Genomic DNA, 24,707 nt, shown 5'->3' with positions numbered 1-24,707 from the left:
GGCCCAGGGATGTCAAGCACCAGAGACATCAGCCTGGATGTCACTTTTATTTTATCACCAAGACAAACATCTGCACCAGCTCACCTCCTGGTTTGCAAGAAAGAAGTCAGTCAAGGGTGCATCAAGGGTTGGTTGGAACAACCCAAAAGCCGCCTCCTCGGAAGGCCCCTTTGGGGAGGAAGCCTTTTGGCGAGGGTGGGTGAAAGGAAGGAAGGCAAGCCAGAGGTGGGAGTGGAAGCGGCCGTCTCGCAAGGGGCTGATTGGCTCCCGAGCCCCAAACCCTCTCGGAGCGGTTTATAAGAGTTGGGGAGGCAGGGCACCCTGCCCGCTAGCCCGCGCGCCCCAGGCAGGAGGAGCCCTGCCCGGCTAAAACCCCTGGCACCGCGCCGGCTCCCGCTGCCTCTGGAGTTGACTTTGGAGTGGACGAGCTCTAAGAGGGACCCAAAGAGGGAAGCGAGCGCCCAGGCAAGCGGGCCGAGCGCCATGCGCCGCGCGAGCCGAGACTACAGCAAGTACATGCGTGGCTCCGAGGAGATGGGCAGCGGCGGCTCCAGCGCCCCGCATGAGGGTGCCTTGCACCCCTCACCGCCGCCCGCGCCTCCCCAAACCGCCGCCGCCTCCCGCTCTATGTTCGTGGCTCTGCTGGGGCTGGGACTAGGCCAGGTCGTCTGCAGCGTCGCCCTGTTCCTCTACTTCCGAGCGCAGGTGAGTGCCAGCCTACCTGCCTACCTCACCTAGGGCGCGCCGGCGGGGCGCATCCTGCAGGGACCATCTCAACTCCTTGGGTAGTTCCTGGTCGTGGGCTGTAACTGGTGGTGGGAATTATGGTACTGGTGAAGGGGAGTATTTTGTTGATGACTGAAACCCAACTACAAATATGCTTGGAGTCATGGTGCTTAAATATTTGTAATAATAAGAGAAAAGTTAAAAAATAAAATGAACTTAGATAGTTAAAAAAATAAATAAAAGAAATGTCTTTGCAGGAAAGCCTCCTCGGATAAAAAGAATCAACCGAAGGCGGGTCGAGGCGCGCACGCCCCGCACTCTGCTCGCACGGCCTGATGCGTTTTTGAATTTCCCCGCGAGAGATAGCATTGGCCGATCACCTCAGATTTTCACTGGAACCTAAAAAATGAGCTTGCGTTAGGGTGAACTTGCAATTACGGCGATGATGTGTCCGTAGGTTTTAGGCATTTACTTTATTCTGGGGGGAGTTGAAGTTGCCGTGCTAGGGCTGGCAACTTTGCAAACTTGCGGGTTTAGTTTGGTCCTGGTAGCAGGTGCTTGCGGCCACGTGGAGCCAAGGTAGCGGCGCGTGCGTGTGTGGGAGTGCCAAAGCATCTTGATAGCGATGATCCTGTAGCCAAATGGGTCGAAGGATTGATTTCTTGGCTAAAGCAGCCTGGTGGTGGGACCAGGGCTGGGCTGCTAAGCTGTTCTGCAGGGCTCAGCTCTTGCGCAAGCCAACACAGCAAGAACGACACACACACGTGCCTGCCCACTGAGGTTGGCGAGGGCAGGAAGGAAGGCGTGTGTGTGTCGCTAGGGTGGTGGTAGACCCCTGCAACAGCTTCTTGAAAGCCCAGTGGACTGTGGACGACAGCTCAGAACTGCAGAGATAGTAGGAATGAAAAGGGTAAATATGTAATATTATGCTTTCTGGTGGTTTGCTCTCTTGTGTTTTCTTGGAAATTGCAGAGCAGTTGGTGAATTCATTCAAATGTTCTCCTCTAGTGCTGTGAACTCTTTCGCAGAGGAAGTGGGGTGCTGACTGTGCATTTTTTTTTATGGGAAAGGAGAGCTGAGTTTGGATTATATTGGTTTTTCAGATTCAAAGGTGATTACTAAACCAAACTGGACTCATCAAAACATGGCATGGTTTTGGGCTGTATGGGGCAGTTTGTGCCATGTGCCAGAGTCTTGAACTTTACAATTTTTAAAGATAGATTTCTTTTTTTAGTAAAATTGCTCACTAATTTTGTGACGTTTAAGCATAGGCTTTTAGTTGATAAAACAAAATATTAATTTTGTTTCTATAAAATTAGCTCGATCACCTACTAAAAGCAAAATAGAAATACAAGGAATAGTAAGTACTTCAGAGCGTTTGTGTTTGTATGTTTATAAAAATTATCTTTACTCGTTGAGATTTTGTTTTCTTAAACATTTTGAGTGGCTTGTTTGCAAAATAAATCTAATCTTAAATCTATATGAGAACGATAATCTATATGAAAATTCTGCTTTCCTTGGGGTACACTGCAATCAAGAATGAGTGGTTTATCAATTTCCCTCTTCCCAATAATACTTGCATATTGAGTGCCTGCAATTGCACATAACACTGTTAATTACCGTGAAATCAGAGGTTAAGAGTCATTTAGTCAACATACAATGTCCACGTACTATGTACATGGCATATTGCCAGGAAATTGGAAAGAACTTAAGCAGCATACAAGATTTATAGGGGAGAGAAAGAGAAAGAGTGGAGAGAGACAGAGAGAGAGAGACAGAGAGAGATAGAGAGAAGAGAACTATTTAGTAAAAGAGCAGAAGATGAAGACACAGTAGTTCTTTTCCTCTACTATTTCTTTTATTTATTTATTTTTTATCACATCTGGTGGTGCTCAGGGCTCACTCCTGGCTCTGTATTCAGGAATCGCTTCTGGCAGACTCTGGACCGTATTGGGTGCTAGGGTTGGCACAAAATTCTGCTGCGTGTAAGGCAAAATGCCTTACTATCTGTACTATTGCCCTGGCTCATAACTTTGCAATCCTGAAGTCAAATGAATGGAAGTGATACTCTCAATTCTTTCCAAATAAGTAGTCAAGTTAGTAAAACTAACTTGAAAATTTTCATTTCGAGAATTTATGGTCAACAGATATCTGGATACAATTTTTCTAAATGCCCCCAGAGATTGGATTTTCTCTAAGACTTATGCAAAATTTATTAGAGGTTACTAATATATTGCATGTAGTCCACCTGGATTGGATGCCAGGCATTTGATATAGTCCCTGAGCCCACCATGAGTGATCCCTGAGTATGGAATCAGGAATAAATTCTGATCTGAGCACACCTGGGTTTGTTCCAACAACAAACAAAGATGTAAAACTAGGAATATATCATCATATCTGGTTGCATTTTATTGAATATAGCTTTTCTGTTTGCTTCCTAAAAGTTTATTCTTAGGTACTTAGAAATAAAACATTGTAGTGTATAGAATTTGTTTAAAAATAGTGATTGTTTTTAGAATAAAGATTAGTATAATTTGGTAGCTGGTACTGAATGAGTAGTTAGGGGTTCACTCCAACATTTTTTCACTTTTATTTATGCTAAAATCTTGTTTTGACTAAGTGATTAGACACCATTCCAAATTTTGATTAAGTGAATAAAGTTTTACTATTTACTATTTACATTACTATTACTGATTTAACATATTCACTTATGTTATCACCATTTGACTTGAACCCCAAATCAAAGGGTTTTTTTTTTTTTACTGAAGTTCTTGGTAAACTAATTGGGGTTTTGGAATACATTTGAATTAGAATGAAATCATCTAGTATCAGATAACACATTTTCAGTTTACAGTAAAAATGAGAAAAAGCAGACAGTTTCATTGTTTTTGTTTAAAGGAAGAAAGTGGGGTAACTATGTAAAATCTCAAAGAAAAGTTTAATTTTAGTTTAAATAACTTAGGAGAATACCAGAATAATGTAAAAATTTCAATGTCAGTTTTCCCTTTCTCATTTCTGAATAGCTAAATAAATGAATTTACTCTTGAAAGTTTGCAGATTGCCTATGACTAGATTTAAAAACACACTCAGTGGCACTAGGTCCAGTGTAGACTGGCTTTTTCCCCACCAACCTTGCCAAAGAAAAAATAGCATGTGGCTTTTGCTATATATTTACCACATAGTATTCATACTTTGGTTTACAAAGAATTGGTGAGGGGACTCTTAAAAAGTTGCTTGTAAAATTTGTGTGCTTTCATTTTTCTTTAAGATTTCTATAACCATTTTCAAAGTTTAGAGTTTAGCTATAAGATAAGCTTTTTTAGAAAACACAGGTTTTGTTTCCCTTCAAACTCACTTTCCACCCCCTCAAAATACACACCACACACACACACACACACACACACACACACACACACACACACACACACACACACACACACACACGCCCAGTTACCCAGGGGAACAGCAGTTACTACTGAAAATCTGATTTGAGGTATGCTGTTTGAAGAAAAAAAAAAGGCAACAAAACAGAAACAAAACTAAAATAAAACAAACAAACAAACACAAATCCATCAGATAACAAAGTAATACAAATGTCAAGCATCCTTTTTTCACCCAGAAATGATTAAGTTACAAGGAAGTTTAAAAAGAGAAGTGTTTATTTCTATAAATTACATTATCTGATAAATGCCTTCAAAAGTCCATTTTGAATCAGATATTCAAGTTTTATTTGATGTTTCAAACTTTTCAAGGTACTCAATTTCATTTGTACTCAATTTACTGTGGTTTGAGGATGCATTTCTTTGTGCAAGTTCAGTCTGTTTTGCTCACTTCTCTATTGAGAGCATCTAGCCCAGTAACTGGCAAGTTCACCACAATGAAAAGCTTTGTAGATCATTTGCAACACTGGAAATATGATTATTTCTAATTTCTAGGATGCAGATTCTCTAATTATTAATGCAGATGAACTAAAATGTGTTGAGATAACATTTTTCAAGCAGACCAATTCTCTATGGACTGCTGTGTGCCAAGGGACCCTTTGGTCTTTAGGTCTGCAAGAAATGCTCTAGCCTCTCTGCCTGAATCCAGCCTCTTCAGGATGGAGACTCTAAAGCAAGGGCCCACATGTACATGGCTCTGCTCTCAGAATCGTTACTCCTACCCTTTCTTCTAGTCTCCATTTGCAGGGAAGGAGACCATAAGAATATGAAAACAAACAAACAAACAAAAAAACAGTTGCAGGGTTAAAGAAAAATTTTAACCTTTCACTCACCCTTAAGTCCTTGCAACATATCTTTATGGATAATGCTATGCTATGTGATTCCCTTTCAGACAACACTTGGGAAACTTTATATATCTTTTAGCTCTAATGTAGCTTTCCAAAACCAGGCTTCTTAATGGTAGTTGGAGAGTCAGTTTGATCCCTTTTCCTTAGGGGAGTTGATTAAATTAGCTGTGGGATTGGATGCAGAGCCTGGAGTCTGGTCATTTTTTAAAGAGAAGGGGAGACAAAATGTCTGCAATTTATTTCTTTGCATCAAAACATGAAATGTTATTAACCATTTTGTTGTTTATTGATTATTTGTTAGTGGCTCCCAAGTGGTGCTAAGGAGTCCACCCCACCCAGTGATTTTTGGCTATTTAGGTGGACAGTTTAATGCAAGGTTCTGAAGGTGCAATGACATTCAGCATTTTGGTGAAGGGGATTACAGGAATTAAAGGCTAATCCTTCTGGGATCTCCAGGATTCTACTAGTTGATGCTCTGGAGAACAGATAGTTCCTGGTATCAATCAACCAGAATTAACTGTATGTAAGACATATGCCCTCATTCTGTCTCTCTTGCCCTTGTTGAGGTGCTTTTGTACTAATAGGTGTGACTTATGTAGAACATAAAATTTGCTTCTAAGGAGATTTGAAGCCATTTTAATAGTTGAAAGTCTATTATTTGACATTGTATTTTCCCCTTTCTTTTCTTATTAAATTGTTGTGATTTACAATACAGTTAATAATAATTCCATGCATCCCTTCTCAAAGGCAAATGCATTGCAGAGTCACCTGGCATCTGGTTAGCATGTAGATTTTAGGTGATCCTTGTGTGTAGATGCCACACTGGGCCTGCAATCAGGTTTCTGAGCACAATATTTACAGGGACTTGGACAAGACTTTCAGGAGTTGAATTGTGGGAACGTCTGCTTCTGATGGATGATGCTTAGCTTGTCAGCTTAGCTGATCAGCAGGACTAGTGCTTAGCCAATTTTAGGGTCTCCCAGGCATTTCCCAATGAACACCACATTGTTCTTTAGCTTGGCAGTTTTTTGGTGGTGAGCCAGCTGTGGTCTTTGCTGGGTTCTTTTCTTTTGAGGTCTGAACCCAATGACCCTTCATATAAGTTGCCCAGATTTTCTGGTTGTGTGGGATAGTTATTGGCATGAGAAATTTTTTTTAAAAAAAATATGCGATTAAAAGCTTTTCATATGTTAAAAACTCACATATTCTGGTTCATAATAATTATGCTAAAGAAAGTGTGAAAAACACAAGTTGCAAATAGTTTGCTTCATAATTTATATATCATTTATTATCCTAGTTAATCCTTCTATTTGTAAGACTTGAATTATAAGATTCATATCAATGTGTACATATTTATCGAAAGGCTGTCATTTCATTTGGAGAAGTTTAGATGTAGAATACTGTCCAGTTTAATAAACCAGTGCATCATTCTAAATATTTTTTAAAATATAATTAAACCAGGGAGCTTGGGAGATTGTATTAATTGAACTTTATTTTTGTGATTTTTTCCCCTCAATTTCCTATTAATCTAGTAGTGCGTACCTAGTAGAAAGCAAATGCATATATTTTAGATTGTTGTCAGGGTGGTCATGTTTGTGCTACCCCAGTAGTGCTCAGGGCTATTCATGGTTGTGCAGTCAGGAATTACTTCCAGTGGTGCTCAAATGACCATATGTGATGCTGGAGATCCAAACTCTGTTGGCTGTGTACAAGGCAAGTGCTTTACTCAGTGTGTTACTTTCTGGCATCCTACTTTGGATTTTTATTTGTTTGTTTTGGGGCCACACTCATTGATGCTCAGGGGTTACTCCTGGCTTTGCACTCAGAAATCACTCCTGGGTTGGGAGGACCATATGGGACATGGGGGGGGGAGGGGATCAGACCACAGTCTGTCCTAGGCTTGCGCTTACAAGGCAGATAGATGCCTTACCTCTAGTGCCACTGCTCGGGCCCCTACTTTGGATATTTGAAAGAAGGTGCTAAACTATTTTTTTTAAATAACTGATATCTTTACTGGGCATATCTGACAATACTGAAAGACTTATAAGTCCCAGCAAAAAGTAGGTAATTTAAAGAAAAGAGTTGAACTTTAAGAAATATTGGTTCTCTTACCATTTGCAACCAGAGTATAAACACAGTGGGAATATATAGGGTGGGACAGTTGCTTACTTATGTCTTTGCATCTCCCCTTTCCCTGCTTTGTTTACATAAAGCATGCTCATGCAGGACCCCTCATTCTAATGGGACTGCAAACATCACACATGGTCAGTGATGCTGAAAAACACAGGTGAGCCAGCCTTTGAAAAGGGAAGTGTCGATTTTGGCTTTTTGTTTTCTTTAGGACCAGGAAAAAAAATTCTCCATCCTTTTTTCAGCTAATTAAAATTTAATTAAGGGAAAAGATTAAGGGAAAAGACTTGTCACACAGGGTAACATGATGGCTACAAGTGATGTTGGTTTATTTTACTTATGTAGGTACATTTTTAGACTTATAGTTGGCCCAGGAGGTTTCAGAATCCCATGTAGCTTGCTGCAGATGACTTAAAGAGAAAATTTATTTCTACAGAATCATGTGTCCACATGTTATTTCCTTGATACTCTCTTCCTACTTTTATTCTTATCTCCAGATGATTTTGATAATTTCCTGCTCAACTAAATGTGTCTATGTGTATCATGGATAATAGTCAGCTACATATAAAAATGAACTAGAAATAATGTTCTCTTGAAGGAAACTTTAAGAAAATTGTTGTCAAGTTTTTGTTAATACTTGAGTACAAAAAATCATACCAGAATGACTTTTGGGGGCACACCAGTTGATGCTCAGGGGTTACTCCTGGCTATGTGCTCAGAAATTGTTCCTGACTTGGGGGGACCTTATGGAAAGCAGGGATCAAACTGAGGTTCATCCTAGGTCAGCCCCATGCAAGGCAAACCCCCTACCGCTGCGCTATTGCTCCTGTCCTCAGAATGATGTTTTTTTATATTTTTAAAGTTTAATTTATTTATTTTGATGTTTGGGAGACTGCATGTGCTGCTAGGATTTGAACTGTAGTCAGCTGGGTACAAGGCAAGCATCATAACCTCTGTACTATCTATCTATTCACATAATGACTTTTAAAATCCTAATTCTGAAATAGAATTACTTATGGTAACCACTCTGATATCCTTACTTTTTTTTTCTCTCTTAGATGGATCCTAATAGAATATCAGAAGATGATACTCACTGCATCAATAGAATTTTCAAACTCCACGAAAACAGAGATTTGCAAGATTCAAGTCTGGAGAGCCAAGACACGAAATTAATACCTGATTACTGTAAGAGAATTATGCAGGCCTTTAAAGCAGCTGCGCAAATGGTGAGTGTGCATTTTGAAATTGCCTGCTGACGCTTCTAATACTAAAAATTAAAACTGGCCAAGTGCTTTGTCTCTTTTTTTATTGTATTAATTTGTAAAAGAATAAGAATTTTCCAAAGGGTCTAGTAGAATTATTTTGAAGTTGGTAGTAGTTGATCATAGTAAACAGCAGCACACAAAAATCTTTTTTTTTTCCTCTGTTTTAATCTTAGCACTCACTCTATTTTTCTTTCATTTCCTTATATTTTATTTTCTTTATGTCTCACTGCTACCAGTGCTCTGGAGATTATATTGTAGCACCAGGGTGGTGCTGGAGGTTGAACTAAGGTCAGAAGCATGCAAAGCAATAACCTTAACCCTTTTACTGTCTCCCAGCCCCTCCTTCCTTTTTCTAAAGGACTTAAATTTATATTAGGAAAGAGAACAATAATGGTTTCTTATAGTCAATGGTCACTTTGCTTCTTTGAATTCCCTGACCTAGAAATTATTCTCTGGACTCCCAGCACTCTCCAGTAAATATTTCTTTTATATAACTTAGTTTTGTAATGGAGTATCCCCCCATTCCACATTAGTTGATCTAGAATTCTGTTTAGAGAAATTTTAACTATTCTATTGTTCAGTGGTGAGGAGGTAAGGGGTAGAACATGAAATGAGATGCAGATTGAGATGAGGAAATGGGAGTTTTCTCATATTCTGGGAGAGCAAAGTGAGAAGGGGACAAATTATATCTTCCACCAACACTTTCATTGAGAAACATTAATGACACAACCTGTATTGCCGTCCTGGATAAGTCACTTGGGAATTCTGCAGCCTTAGAATTATTTTGCTTAATGACTCCTCCCAAAATTGGGTAGAAATCCAATAGTTACCTGGTGGGTATACTGCTGTATGCACTGCACATTTTACACACACATCTGTGTTCACTACACATTTGTGTATACATCTGCTTGGATACTTACATCTATCCACGTTTTCCACTCTCTACAACTCCCTAGTCTATCTCTGTTGATTTTAGAGTAAAACTTAAAGTTCTCAAATTTTTAAATCAAAATCCAATTATAATTTAGCTTATTGGAAGAAAATTTACAAGTCATCATAGCAGTTGTACTGGTGAAGGGGTATTCTGTTTAAGACTGAATCTCAACTACAATCATGCTTGTAATTATGGTGTTTAAATAAAAATTTATAAAAGAAAAAAGCAATTATTTTAAAAAGAGCATATATGTTAGAGATAAAGGCAGAAAATTGAAGTAATCTTTCTTTAGTTGAAATTTAATGTATTTTATTAAATCTTAGCTATCACTAATTTCAGCTTTCATTATAATTTCATAAATCTCACACACAAAAAAATGCTGGCTAAAAAAATCAAGGATGACAATCAAATTCTATTGTATTTTAATTTCAGGTATACTAAAATGTAAAAAAAGTCCATCATGATATCAATGAAGTACATTTTATTCTAATATATTTAACAAAGGAATTTTTCTTATAAATAGTACCTTTATTTTATATTTAGTTCATAGGTATTTAGTTTTATGCAGTAGATACTCAAAATGGCTTTAAAATTGGTGTCTTAATAAGTCTTATAATTTCAAAGCTACAGCAATAACAATTTTGTTTGCTATTGATTTTTGTTATTTTGTTTTATATTTTATTTTCACTAAGGTGCTTTTTACTTTATATCCTAAATACTGAAGAGGTGTCTATTAAAAACTACTTTATCCATTAAGGGTTATTAATTAGTTTAAAATCAAATATTTGCTTCATTAAATTAATTCTAGTTGGAAAAATAATTCTTACTAAATAAATTTCTATTTATCTATGTATATCAATCACACTGTGGGTTTTTTTTAAATGAAGAAGTTAATTTTTTCCTTTAATTTAAACACTGTGATTACAAAAGTTAATTTTTTGTTTTGTTTTGTTTTGGGGTCACACCCAACAGTGCTCAGGGGTTACTGCTGGCTCTGTGCTCAGAAATCGCTCCTGGCAGGCTCGGGGGACCATATGGGATGCCGGGATTTGAACCACTGTCCTTCTGCATACAAGGCAAATGCCTTACCTCCATGCTATCTCTCCAGCCCCACAAAAGATAACTTTTAATTTTACTGGTGTCTTGGCTCTGAAATTACCCTTCAAATTTCTTCTAGTAAATAAACATGTAAGTTTAGTCAAGAATGTTGCACGGGTGAAGGGGGTGTGTGAGCATTTTATGGCTGAAACACAACTATGAACATGTTTGTAACTTAGTGCTTAAATAAAGAAATTATTTTAAAAATTATCTAAAAAAGGAAAATAAATAATATAAAAATAGATACTATTAGCATTTTTTTAAGCCTGCAGCACCCAATATTCTCAGGTGGTCTCCCATACAAGCAGGCCCGACCCTGCTTAGCTTCCGAGATCAGACGAGATTGGGCGCGTTCAGGGTGGTATGGCCGTAGACACTATTAGGATTTTTTGTTTGTTTGTTTGTTTTTTGTTTTTGGGGCCACACCTGTTTGACGCTCAGGTGTTACTCCTGGCTATGAGCTCAGAAATTGCTCCTGGCTTGGGGGGACCATATGGGACGCCGGGGGATCGAACCGCCGTCCGTGCTACACTAACGCTTGCAAGGCAGAAACCTTACCTCTAGTGCCACCTCTCTGCCCCCGACACTATTAGGATTTTTAATGAATTTTTAATTTTTATCTTAATAGGTGAAAGAAGAAAACTGTCTCAGATACTGAGAAATTATCAAAAAGTTTACATTTATTCCTGCTGAAAATTCTTTAGAAAATAGAATCAGATTCTTAAAGTTGTCTAAATAGCTCAAACTTAAAGACATATCTAATCCAAAAGTAGTAGCATTTCTCTTAAGGTCAGGAACACAAATATACTCATTGACCTCATATTATTTAATGTTGTTTGACTGTACTAGATAATGCAATTACATAAACTGATAAAATAATAATAAACACATATTAGAAGGACAGATAATACGATTTAAAAGAAAGTCATGAGATATAAGCAAAAAATTATAAATACTAATAATCCCTAGATGACCCATTTATAAAAATGTAAATATTATGATTCTAGATAAAACAAAGGTTAAAGTCTTTTCCTTGCATGAGGCTGATCCAGGCTTACTTGTTGGTGCCAAATTTGGTTCCCTAGACCTTTCCAGAAATAATCCCTGAACACTGAACAAGAAATGAGCTTTGAGCACTGCTGAACCCCAAACCTAAACCAAAAAGAACAATAAAAACCAAAAACAAAAGAAAATCTCAAGTGTTAAAACTATGAGTGAAAGAATCCTTTCATAAAAGATTTTAAAATTCTAAAATTAAATTTAACAATGAATGCACAAGACTTACAGAAATAAACTAGAAAACTAGAAATCTCTACAGCTATTGTGTGTTGGCTTTTTGTTTGTTTGTTTTAGTCTTATTTTGGGTTTTGTGCCATCCACAGTGGTACATAGAGCTTACTCCTGTCTCTGTGTTCAGGGATCGCTCCTAGCAGGGCTCAAGGGATATATGTGGTGCCATGAACTGAATCCAGGTCAGCAGTCTTCCAGCCATTGCCTTTACCTCTGTAATATCTTTCTGGCCCACTAAACAAAATCATTACTTGAGCAAAGGCTAGGACACAAATCCACAAAAGAGAACATTTTAGTGTAGACCTATGTATGTGTGTATTAAATTTACTTTTTAAAAAATAAATCTGGGCCACCTGCAGTGATGCTTGGGGTGGATATAGGCAGAGCTGCCCTAGAAATGTACACTCTTGATAGGTCAGTGCTTCTGGGTCAGAGCATTGTAGTTCCTGGGATTGAACTCAGGGCCTTACACATGATGGCATATGCCTTTCCTCAGTCTCTGTATGTATATATATATGATTGAATATAATGTAAAATAAGTTTTGGTAAGTGAATATAGTTTAAATGATTCAAAATGGTGCTGAGACAATTTGGTGATTTTTAGAGGTGAGAGTAAGTTCATATCCTAAGTGAAAACAAATCCCAGATGGAGAGAAGACTTAGCTCTCTTTCAGTGAAACTTCTCGTCTTCATCTGCTCCATCAGAACTTGCCTGTTCAATGTTCCATTCCTTTTGAGCATTTTTTTGTTTGTTTGTTTGCTTTTTTTGCTTTTTGGGGGCCACACCCAGTGACTCTTAGGGGTTACTCCTGGCTCTGTGCTCAGAAATCACTATTGGCTTGGGGGACCATATGGGATGCCGGGGGATTGAACTGCAGTCTGTCCTAGGTTAGCATGTGCAAGGCAAATGCCCTACTGCTTATGCCACCGCTCTGGCCCTCCTTTTGAGCTTTTCAAGTGGCTGATAAAATATTTGATTAACCAACAGAAACTTAAAGAAATTGATAAGCAATAAAATAGAATATGCAGTATTTTAAGGAGCCTTCTGGAGTTTTGTTGTTGAACTTTTGAGAAGTAACACTAATCATGAGGGGTTCTGTGTCTTGCAAGTTGCAGGGACATAGTTTTGTGGACAGACACAAAATGTCAACTGCCCTAATCTAACACACAATCTAAATTTGACTAATAGACTGATATAACCCACAGATAAGTGCAGAACTTTTTTTTTCTAATTTAAACACCATGGTTACAAGGTTGTTCATACTGCAGGTTTTTGCCCACAGATAAAGTTGTTTATGATTTATATACAATCATACAATGTAAAACAACCTTTACCAGAGAGCATTTCTCTACAATGTCAAGTTTCCCTCTCATATTCCCAGATGCCCTCTTCTTCCCTTATCCTCTCCCACCTGCTTCTGGGGCAGGCATTTTACTTCACTTTCCTCTTTATCTTTCTCTCTTTTCATTTTTAAAATTGTGATTTGCACTACTGCTAATGAAGGGCTGTCATAAATGTTCCAAATGCAAAACTTTAATTTCACATTTGTTTTCTTGCATTATAGAAGTGAATAGGTAATAAAACTACATATACACATAGGTTGTCTTTTTGTTGTTGTTGTTTTTGGGCCACACCCAGCAGTGCTCAGGGGTTTCTCCTGGCTCTGCTCAGAAATCACTCCTAACAGGCAGGCTAGGGGGACCATATAGGATGCTGGGTATCAAACCCAAGTCAACTGCATTCAAGGTGAACTCCCTATCTGCTGTGCAATTGCTCCAGCCCCAAAGTTCGTCTTTCTAAAAGGATTATGAACTGTAACAATATACCAATCTATGTTCAGAAGTGGCAGATGACCTGATGAAGGTCGGAACCTCCCCACCTCCCCCTCCTCACACACAAAGGATCTTTAGGAAGGAAATGAATGTTATTTGTACATTGCCTTTAGAATCAACCTTTTTATTTATTTTTCCCCCCGGCCAACCTTTTTATTTTTGATCGCTTACTATGTTAGACACTTTGCCAATACTTCTATATCCAAAGTTTTACTTTTCTTTAACCCATTCCAGATAAACTAGTTGCCAAATATTTCTCCTTTGAAGAGAATTATTCGTTAATATCACATCTTAAACATCTTGCCAGAATAATCTGATTTTTCATTTCTCTTGCCAGTGCTAAGAATAGGATAAATATATAAAGCATTCATAAGTGGTCTTATATCTTAATTTTAGATTGAGTGAAAGTGTAAAACAAAATTGCATGTGTGGCTGTAATCATTATTGAGAGATCAACCCATCCAAAGGTAACAAAAACTAGACATAAGCACAATATCATATTATTTGTGTGCAAAATATGATGTTTACCCAGCCTGTCTTTGGTCAGACAACTAATGCTGGTTTTTACCCCTTTCTTGGGTTTGTGGCTAAGTTTTCTTGGCCTTTTTTCCCTTTAGCACAGAACTCTGAAACCCTCTTAGTGATCCAACTCTACCAACCACAATTTACAAAGTCTATCTTAACAGTCTATGACAATAAAGAAAACACTAAGACAAATAGAGTGTTCAATTTATAGACCAGCTCTTATTTCCAGTTTAGGGTGTCCCTCCGGAAGCTGCCATCTGAAAGAGTGGTGAGCTCAGACCTGAGGAGGGCCTGCTCTTTGAGTAGGGAATGGCCTGTGGTCACAATCTACTGACAAATCTGCTGGAAATTCATCTATTCATGCATGAAATATGTTCTGAACACTCAGACTCCATTTGTAAAGAGACCAGGTTTTGTTTAACTTTGGCTGCTTGTTTATGAAAATTCCTTTAAAAACTGAATGGGCAAAGGTATTTGAAAGGTATTGAAAGAGACAGGAAAAAGATCAATATTAAGTTACACAAATATTTACTCTCCAAAGTAGATTTTAGATACCCCTTGGTGTATAGAAGGGAGCATGATCTAGCAGTGTATATTGATTTTGTAATAATGCTTTTAAAGTTACATTTTTGATAACTGTTTCTTAAATGTATCAATCAAGCAATGAGCATTTATTTTATTTATTTATTTATTTATTTATTTAAATTTTTTAAAATTTATTTAATTTTGGTTTTGGGGTCACACTCGGCAGCGCTCAGGGGTTACTTCTGGCTCTACACTCAGAAATCGCTCCTGGCAGGCTCGGGGAACCATATGGGATGCAGGGATTCGAACCACCATCCTTCTGCATGCAAGGCAAACGCTTTACCTCCATGCTATCTCTCCAGCCCGTGTTTTTTTTTTTTTAATTTAAATTACTATATTCTTCGGGGCTTTAAATGTGTTCCTTCAAAAAAGACTAGCACAATTAGAAAAAGTTAGACATCATGGAATGTATTAAGATAAAGACTTAGTAATTTGGCTCATGTTTGAACATTTGACACTCAATTTAATATCACAAATCAAGGAAAAAATAAACAACTGGTGATGACTGCATTCTACAAACTAATATTTTAAAATACATATGGGACACTAATCAACTCATAAAGTCATTTAGAATGGATAAGCATGCTACTCATTTACCATATGTCTTGTCAGTGTTATCATTGATAATTATTAATAATATAGTATGAGATAGTAGCTCCTCTGTCAATAACAGTACAACAGATATTTTTGGATGTAACCTTATGCTTTCAGTCCTGTGGCCCTACCTCTTTTGCATCTCTATAGTTTGAAAATTCTAGAGAGAATACCTTATCATATGAACTCTAAATAGGTCTTTGGCATTTGTTAAGGACTAATTTGAGAAAACTCTAATTTTACTCCAGAATATGAAAAAGCAATGATTATAATGCTTACCAATAATTTATCTTGTTTATCCTGAGCCAAGCATTTTCTTGGTGTCAATACACTCCTAAATCCATAAAAATTACAGGAATATGGTAAACTCAGATAAGATCAATGCTATGATTTTTGAACAATGAATTCTATGTGAAGTTCTTTTTTGTTGTTGATTTTAATTCCCTAGGAATTTAGTACATATCTGGACTTATTAGGAGAGTCACAATTATAATGTAAAATAATTTTCTTGATACTTAGAACATCCAAAGATTAGCAAATATGCTTTGATCCTCAGTGAATATTCACTGTTATTTAGCATAGTCTAACCTGCTACAACAGAGGCTCATCACTCATTCTAAAAAAGATGTGACTTCTCTTGCATATAGTAATCCTGAGATGAGTCTTCCAGACCTTCTCAATTGTCAGGAGACACCTTCTGTATATAACCCAAGTTGGTCCTCCATTTGTTTTTATTTTCAGTTGGAGAAGATAAGAAAGAAAAAGCTAGGGCATCACTCTGGCATTGAGATATCAGCCCTTTTATTGAACTCTTATTAAATGGAACTTAACCATTAGTGCACATCTTGCTGCAGCAGAAGCTGGGCAATGTCATTCACCTCTAGATAAAGGAACATTTGCTACCAAAGCTTGCAGGAGGGTGTTTCTTATAACTGATTGGAAGGGGGAAATGATGAGGTATAGGGGACAATGAGTACTCTAATATTTATTAAACCTTGTTAAGACAGGAAAGTGGACTCACTATATGAGCAAGAATGAATTCTTGAAATATGTAAGTCTATGAAAAATTTAAATGGTAAGATTTTATGCTTCAAAGGTTATTTACTCTAGGATTATTATGTTTTAGGAGCAAAAGATATTTAAAACTGGATTTATGTGTGGACCTTTTTTACTTGAGGAACTTTTTTTTTTTTTTTTTTTTTGGAATTTGGGCCACACCTAGTGACGCTCAGGGGTTATTCCTGGCTATTTGCTCAGAAATCGCTCCTGGCTCGGGGGATCATATGGGACACCGGGATCGAATCTAGTTCAGTCTTGGGTCAGCCGCGTGCAAGGCAAACACCCTACTGCTGTGCTATAGCTCCAGCCCTGACTTGAGGAACTTTGAAAGATGTCTAAAGATACAGACTTGTAATCTTTGAGTAAACCTTGCTTGTCTCTTAAAAAGTTTTGTGAATTTGAGCACTAAATTACTTTATTATTATGAATATTTATTATTATAATTGTACTTAGTTAAATTATTTTCATTAATTTAAAACTAGAAAGTTCATCATATTAAATGGTTGTTTTCATTGTATATGATGCTTAAATTCCTAGGTAAACTAGTACAAAAAGCCTATGCTAATTTAAAAAAATTAAATTACATAAGCAATCAATTAATTTAAATAAATCTTAAATGCTTATGAAAACATAATTATTTGGGTATTTATTAACTACTTGTTTTGTTAGCTTCCTAGTATAAGTTGCTCAAAAGCACGGACTTCTGAAAACAAGAAGCAAGAAGCAGTTTACACTGTATTTATTGTCTCATTTATATATGTAAATGTATCCCAAGAAAGTTTTTTATAAACCCACAGTAATCTTGGGGCTTGGGGCCACTGATGTTCCAATTTCAAGCTGTTAGTCATGTAGTGGTTTTCCAATGGGAATTCATCTCAGTTTGATGTAACAGTTTTGGGAACTGCAATTCAGTCAACCCCAATCATATCTAGCATTTATAAAAGATGTCTTTATGAGAAACTTGAAGTAATATCTACAGAACTTTTTCTACAAAACTGAGGCCATCTATTGTTTTTTAGCCAACAATGGACTATTTCTTAGATATACTGAATCTCAGGATGGACAAAAGGGAGGAGAAATTGCAATAAATGAATGATCAATTTGTGTGTCAGAGGTAGGCTGATTTTCATACCAGGAGGACTACAGAGAAATGATATTTCAGATATGTTGTTTTGCTTTTGTTTTTTGTTTTTATTTATTTATTTATTTATTCATTTATATATTTATTTATTTGGTTTTTGGGTCACACCCTGCAGCACTCAGCGTTGCTCCTAGCTCTATGCTCAGAAATCACTCCTGGCAGGCTCGGGAGACCATATGGGATGCCGGGATTTGAACCACCATCCTTCTTCATGCAAGGCATATGCCCTACCTCCATGCTATCTCTCTAGCCCCCAGATATGTAGTTTTAAGAGCATAGAAAGCAGGATAAATATGCCTCCTTGAGCAATATCTAATCCTGTGGCATAGAATTGGACTGAGATTTCAGAAGTAAACAAAACTAAGGTCCTCACTTGGAGAAGGACTGTTGGTAAAGGATCCACTGAGATATTGTTATCAGGAGTTTGCTTGTCCTACAAAGACAGCCTATGTCAACAAAGTGGAAGCCAATGCTTTAGGGTAGTATTTTTCAATTGGGGTCCCCACAGTTCTCTATAGGCCCTCAGGATATTCCAAGAGGGCACAGATAAAAATTGGAGGCCATGAAGGATATCAGAGGGCCAACTATAGACTGGAGGGTCAGAGGAACTAAACAGGGATTAGAAGACTCTGGTCAAAAAAGATGAACAGTGCTCTAGAGCATTGTTTCTTCTGCTTGATTTAAAGATAATCGAGGCTGCTGTATTTGTCACACTGATTGTGCTGTGGCAGTTAAAGAACAAATTTTTTCCCTCTAATTATGGAAACCCTCTCCTAGAAGGTTGCCCATTTAAAAGAAAGCTTTAGAATGAGCATTGAAAAGGATCCTGCCCATGGTGTTCTCAGTAGCCTAAGAAAGATGAGAGTCACAGTGGGCAAGGAAGTCTTTAGTGAGGGAATTGAAAGCATTTGACAAGAAAGATCAGGTCTGTATGGATTTGGAAAGGTAGATGTGTAGTGAGTGGTTGGTATCTGAGATGAAAGACAAGAATTGTTTGTCTGAACCTTTTGAGGTTCAGGGTCTGAGGGAATTCCAATGAACATAATGTCCTCATTTCTGAAGTGTTACCCTAGTTTTGAGAACACTTGCTCTTTGAGAACATGTGGTGGCAGCAATGGTAGTAGTAATTAAAGACGGGTTGAAAATAGTGATTACAGAAGAAAAAAAGAAAATTTTAACAGAAGGGTTCCTAGCCATCAGAAAGTTCTGTTAATTGAGTATCTCCCATCAGTGTCTCTGCTTGTTTCTCACATGACCATCCTTTCATGGTAAATACCAATAAATACTCTTATGTCTATGCCCCAAATAGAAGGAAAAAGATGGTCTATATTTTCATTAACACTTTTCTTACTTCCATCCCATGAATGCTACAGCCCTCCCCCCCCCCCAAACTTCCCAGTACTTCTCTTTTTCTTGTGAATCTGATTTTGTAGCCTATTATCCTGGCAGTCTTCATTTCTTGTCCCGACTCATGTGCAGCTGAAATCACAATCCTGATATCCCCAACCATAGACTATCCTCTCTACATTTGAGTGTTCTAGAATGTTAAATCTGACCTGGATAGTGGTTCCTTTGGAAAGCGCATGCCTAAGACACATGAATCCTGGATTTAATCCTGACACCTGCAAGGCAAACAGACAAATTAAATACAAATCTAAATATGTCACTTATTTTTCTAGTTTATGAAATTCCCCAGTGGTTCCCTTTAATCATCAGCTAAGGTGAGGCTCCTGAACACCATCTATGCTTTGAAATCCTCGACCTACAGGTTCATTACCTCCATCTCATCCCATCAGGCCAACTCATCTTCTACTAGGTGGCCTCCATGGAATTGCTGGTATTGTATGGCTAATGGTTGCTTCTTAATTTAATTATATGCAGCATTTGGACAGAAAGGACCTATGTGCTAGAAACATAGCATCTTTGACTCTTAGACCAGGAATTCTGGAGGATGGTGAGGATAGAAGGATCTCTAAAATACTTGACAGTCATCAGGACACTTTGTGAAAAAGGTGGCAGATGGAACTACATAGAGCCCTATACATGTCTTTTCAGGCCCATCATGATAAGAATCAATTTTCTGTCACCCAAAACTCAGGCATTGTTTCCCAAAACATGCCTTCATAGTTCCCTCCCTTCTTAATGTCAGTGTTAGGTGTTCTTGTTAGGGAAAACCAGCACATTTTGGTGTTGACTGGGTCATGGATTTCAACTATGGGGCCTGTCTTGACATTGCCCCCAGTCTTTTGAATGTGAGTCCTTTTAATATGAATGCTCCAAGAACTGATATTGTGAGAGGAGAATTCTCATGCTGTTGAATGGGTACACAATGGTGCTTAGTGATCCCAAGGAAACCAGCTTAAATGCATTGTGTCCATCATCCCTGTTGTTGGTAATCAGCAGCAGGGGGCAAGTTGTTCAGTAACATCAAAAGCTAGCTGGGTTTGAATGCAACTTCCCACTCAAAGATAATCTTCCAGCTACTTTGTGTGTGGTGGGAGGGCTTTTCCTTCTTTGGGGCCTGAACACATTAGATCCTTGAGTCTTGAGAGGTCTTCACTGACAGCCTTACTCTTTCCTTTGTGGTCTCATTCTTCTGCAGTGGTTGATTGGTGCCTCTCTGTCCCTGATCGGCAGCATCTTCCAAAGAGGCAGCTTTTTGACCATCCAATGCTGTGCCCAGGTCAAGTGGCATTTTTCTGCTTCAAGTAGTAATAGAAAGTAGAGAGCTGGTAACCTGTATTTCGAGCCTGAGACACCTCACTGCAGTCACTCTGCCAAGCCCCTCGATTAAACATCTTTAACGAGTACCAAAGCACAAGACATTTTAAAATCACTGTTCTTTATGAAGACTAATATTGCTGTCAGATGGCTACTTCATGAAAACCCGAGGGGACCTTTAAATGCAGCAGAAGCCTCCTCATTTAAACCATGAAGGTTAAACAATAAAAACTAATTTTCTATTCCCAAGCATTGCCATTACCCCTGCCAGGAAAGCATCACTCTGCTTTCGAAACACAAGGGCACACAATTTCCTCAGATCTTGTAGGTGGCTTAAGTACATGATTTCTTTGACCAAAGTGTGTTTCTTCTAATCAGCAGACTTCTGGGGTGAGGAAATGAGACCTCTTGTGATTTGGACATGTGGGGACTGTGGGGGAGGAGGGAAGAAATACCCATCTTGGTCTAATTCTTCAGGGAGAATTTTCAGAATTTCTGGGTAATGTGCAGAGGCTGATTCCAGACATGATATCAACTGGTTGTGAGACTGAGAGTGGTGTAGCTTAAATGGAAAATGGGAGGTTGAATCCTGTGTTGAGAGAGTTTTGGGTTTTGGAGAGACCTTCCAAATCTGTATTACAAAATAAAAAATTGAGTTGGAGGGGTTCAGGATTTAGTGGAAACTGTATCCTATCCACTGGTTGCCCTCCTCTCTACTTACTGAGCTGCTCACCCCTAGTTCTCCATTTGGGAGGGGGAAGGAGTAGTCCTCATGCTTTCCAGAGAAGTCCTCTCCTCTCCTGATATCCATTAAGACTCTGTTACATGGGACCCTCCATACTCCACCATATCACTTGTAACTGGATTTAGATTGCACCATGTGTCCATGGATCCTGGCCATTAAGATGTATTGCTGAGATGTCTCTTGAACTTTGAAAACATTGGTTCTTTCTAAGAAACTAGTAGAATTTAATCCATTTAAGTGTATAAAAAGGTATTTCCTGATGTATCAGGTATGATGAAGCTCATGCAAATTTAGGTAAGGAAAAACTAGAAGCTGAGATTTTCATTTTAGACCCCAACTCTTTCATGGCTGCTTACAAAGCCAAAGTTTTTTTTCTGTGCCTTGTAATCTAATAATCCCTTGGAAAGAAAATTTTCACTTTGAAAGAAGAGCTGTTTGAAATAGGTGAGCCAATTCTTTGAAAGATTGTGTACATAAAATATATTTTATATATTTGCATATATAACCAAGTTTTGAACTATCCTAATAATGAGAAAGTACGGAGGGGGAAATAGGAAAGCCTGTCTAGAGTACAGGCGAAGGTTGGGTGGGGGAGGAGGGAGATAGTTGGGACAATGGTGATGGGAATGTTGCACTGGTGATGGGTGGTGTTCTTTACATGACTGAAACCCACACAATCATGTATGTAATAAATTTGTTTAAATAAAAAAGTTTTAAAAATCTGCATATACAAAAGGCAAGATCCTTATGGAAGAGCCAACTCTGGATAGTTTTGCAGGGCTGGAACCTATGATGAGGTTTCAAAGTATTTTTGAGGGATTGTGAAATTGTGGGATGTGAGAGAAGTATAACTAGTAGAGGCAGTAATGGTATTCAGTCCTATATCAATCCAAGGCTTTATAGATCTAGGTAAGGAATGTGATTTTTGACCCTGAATTTTTAAGGACTATATTTGGAGAAGAGATATGCTCCCATATTACTTCAGAGCAGGCAGTCTTCAAGCATTGCTCAATGGGCCAGTGCTGGGTGCTTTGCAATTGTAGAGGGCTGGAAATTACTGGACTGCTTGCTGTGATTGTAACTAAGGGTCTATGGAGTGCTCTGCAGGGCTTCATAAAGGTTGAAGGACAACACTGCTTTAGGTTCCTCAATTCTAGTAGCAATTGTTTCAGGAAGGGGAGACTAGTAGTCCTAATGAGAAACAATGAGAGCTCAAGGAAGCCTATAGTTCTCTTGCTGGAGTAAAGGGGATGAATTTCTCCATTATTTACTAGGTAAGTCTGCAGGGACTTCCCAGCATGAACAGGAAATTGGCTATTCATTTTCAGAAACAATCCATGTGTTTGCATTCATGTGCTAACTCAGCTGATGAATACTCTATTCTTGTAGGTATGCTTGGAGAAAAATTACTTGAAGGGTATCATAAGATGTTAAAAAGAATGCATTACATATGTTAACAAGCGTGTGAACCTGGTGTTATATCTGGGGAAGGGGTGTTAAATCCTTATTCAACCAGCCAGCTGTCCCTGCAGCTGCTGCAGAGGGAGGCAGCCACCTGAGACCCGGGCCAGTGGTTTTGAAGCATCTGGCTGTACAAATTGCTTCTTCTCTGCACTGATTGACAGTTACCACAGGGATTACACAATTCACATCGCAATGCATGCATGGAATTTTTCAGTCTGATAAGTCCAGACTCCAGCAATGTGACCCTTTTAGGGAATCTTTATAGCTGTGAAGGCCCTCAATGGGAGCTTAAATTTATATTATTTTTCAAGGAAAAAGACCATTGCAATCAGACAAACAAACTTAAGACCAAATTAATAGCATTCCTTCTTGAGTTCGAATGTTATCAAAGTCTTGTTTTGGGTAGTTATCGCCAGTTGAGTGAAAAGATGAAAGTGTTTGAATTACTTGGGTGCAAATTTCCCATAACTGTTCCTTCAAGGATCTACCAGTTGAAAATCCTCATGGATATCAAATTTAATCTTGTACAATATGGGGTTGCAGTGATAACACAGCAGTAGGGCATTTGTCTTGCATGTGGCTGGCCTAGAATAGATGGTGGTTCAATTCCCGTCATTCCATATAGTTCCCTGGGTTTGTCAGGAGCGATTTCTGAGCACAGAGCTAGGAGTAACCCTGTTCACTGCTGGGTGTGGCTCTAAAACAAACAAACAAAATCTTGCACAATATAATCTCTCTTAAGTGAAACAAATTTAGTATAATTGAGCCAGTGCTGGGATATCTCCTTTCCACCTTTGTTTGGCAAAAGCTTCAGAAACCTGTGAAAAGACAATCAAGAATCCTGGCTTATGGTGTTCAGACAGACTCCTTTTGTGCTTCTCTGCACACCTCTGCTTTTTAGATACGTTGAGTTTGGGAGAAGTTGAAAGGAAGCAGGGACTTTTAAGAGACCACAGAGTTACACATTAACCTTGATCTTCTGTGTACTTCCTCTCATGAAAGAGCCATAATGAAATTTCAGCATTTTCTATGGCTGAAGTAAAAGTTGAAGTTGAAAAAGAAAATCCTATTAGTTATTATCTTGTCTGCTCAAATTCATTCTGAGCAAAGAATAAGAGCTAATAAAGTCTAAGTGAGAGAACAGCACAATAAGGATGTTTTAAAATGTGATGAAATGTCCTTATCTTTCTAGTTTTTAGGCTTAGGAGTGGGGACTACCTGCCTAACTGTGCTGTCCTGAATGTGACATACCGAACAACGTCCACGAGGTGGCAGTATGTCAGAGGCTTTCTTTTCATTGGCTTCAATTTGGCTGTCTACCAACAGTTAGGTTTTCTTTTTTGGTCCTGTTTCAAAGGGTTAAATGAAGCTGTCATAATTTAGGCATAAATTATGCTTATCTAAAAATGCATGCATTTGCTGAAAAGCCTGCTTATTACAGCGTGACATGATAAGTTCATTCATTCATGTGAATTTTCATGACAACTTATTTGTAATTATTCTATTTGTTGTGGTAGTTTATAGAAACCAGGGCATTTCTTTTTGTCCCTTGCTTGTAACAGATGCTAAACATACTGTTTTCTGAGAAGGCAGATTGCTGATCCTCCTGGAGAGCAGGACACTGGGTTCTCTTTAGTGGCTTTTGGCCAAGGGAAGATTGCTGAGAAGGCTTTCTGCCCAGCTTTTTTATCCAGAGAACTGTTCCCAGCTTCTGTTGGATTATTTGCTGGGGTTGTGTGCATGAGTGTCAGAACTGCCTATACCTTTCTCATGCAAATCTGATGTCTGGTAGTGTGGGCAGAGTAGGATTGTATTGGATATTCGTCTCAAAGAATTGCTTTTTATTGTACTTATTACTATTAACTTATACATGGGTTTAACATAAAATTAAACACATCTGTTTTAAAAAAAGCTCTCTTTTACTCTTTTATCTGAATCATTTGTTCAGAGAAAAGGAACTAAGATATGCTTTGCAGTGTTTTCCCAAAATGAGACATTCAAAATTTTCTGAATTCAAAGAAATCAGAAGAGAATGCTTAACTGTTAATATGTGAAAATAAAGACCACTGCACACTCGAAAACTAATTAATGTGACAAAGTAGACACCTCATGTGGAAGAAGATCAATGCCGATGCAAAGCTTAGAAAATAAATGGAATTGTCAGTGGTCGATTTGCCTTAAAAGGGGTTTGTTAGCATCTTGAAAGTGAAAAATACTAAGGGGTATTCAGGAAAGATCTGTGCTTGGGATGTCCATAGCCAGGTCTCTGATCCTCAAGGAATGGCATGATGAGTAGCCCCAGTGTGGAG

The 24,707-nt window shown here is 38.2% G+C and overlaps 1 protein-coding gene and 1 pseudogene across 1 annotated transcript in view; one reads left to right on the top strand and one right to left on the bottom strand.

The window, feature by feature from the left end:
* Positions 1–483: 483 nt before the first annotated feature.
* Positions 484–24,707, top strand: part of TNFSF11 (TNF superfamily member 11) — a 36,698-nt gene continuing 12,474 nt past the window's right edge. The window contains exons 1-2 of the mRNA XM_049778831.1: positions 484–705; positions 8,203–8,370. Coding sequence (XP_049634788.1) covers positions 484–705; positions 8,203–8,370 — 390 coding nt within the window. The remainder of the gene's footprint in view (positions 706–8,202; positions 8,371–24,707) is intronic.
* Positions 10,705–10,816, bottom strand: LOC126016825 (uncharacterized; annotated as a pseudogene).

The sequence above is a fragment of the Suncus etruscus genome, chromosome 8, assembly GCF_024139225.1.
Source record: "Suncus etruscus isolate mSunEtr1 chromosome 8, mSunEtr1.pri.cur, whole genome shotgun sequence".
Classification (NCBI taxonomy): domain Eukaryota; kingdom Metazoa; phylum Chordata; class Mammalia; order Eulipotyphla; family Soricidae; genus Suncus; species Suncus etruscus.
Note: the sequence above shows the minus strand (reverse complement) of the source record. Positions and strands in the feature narration are given on the sequence as shown.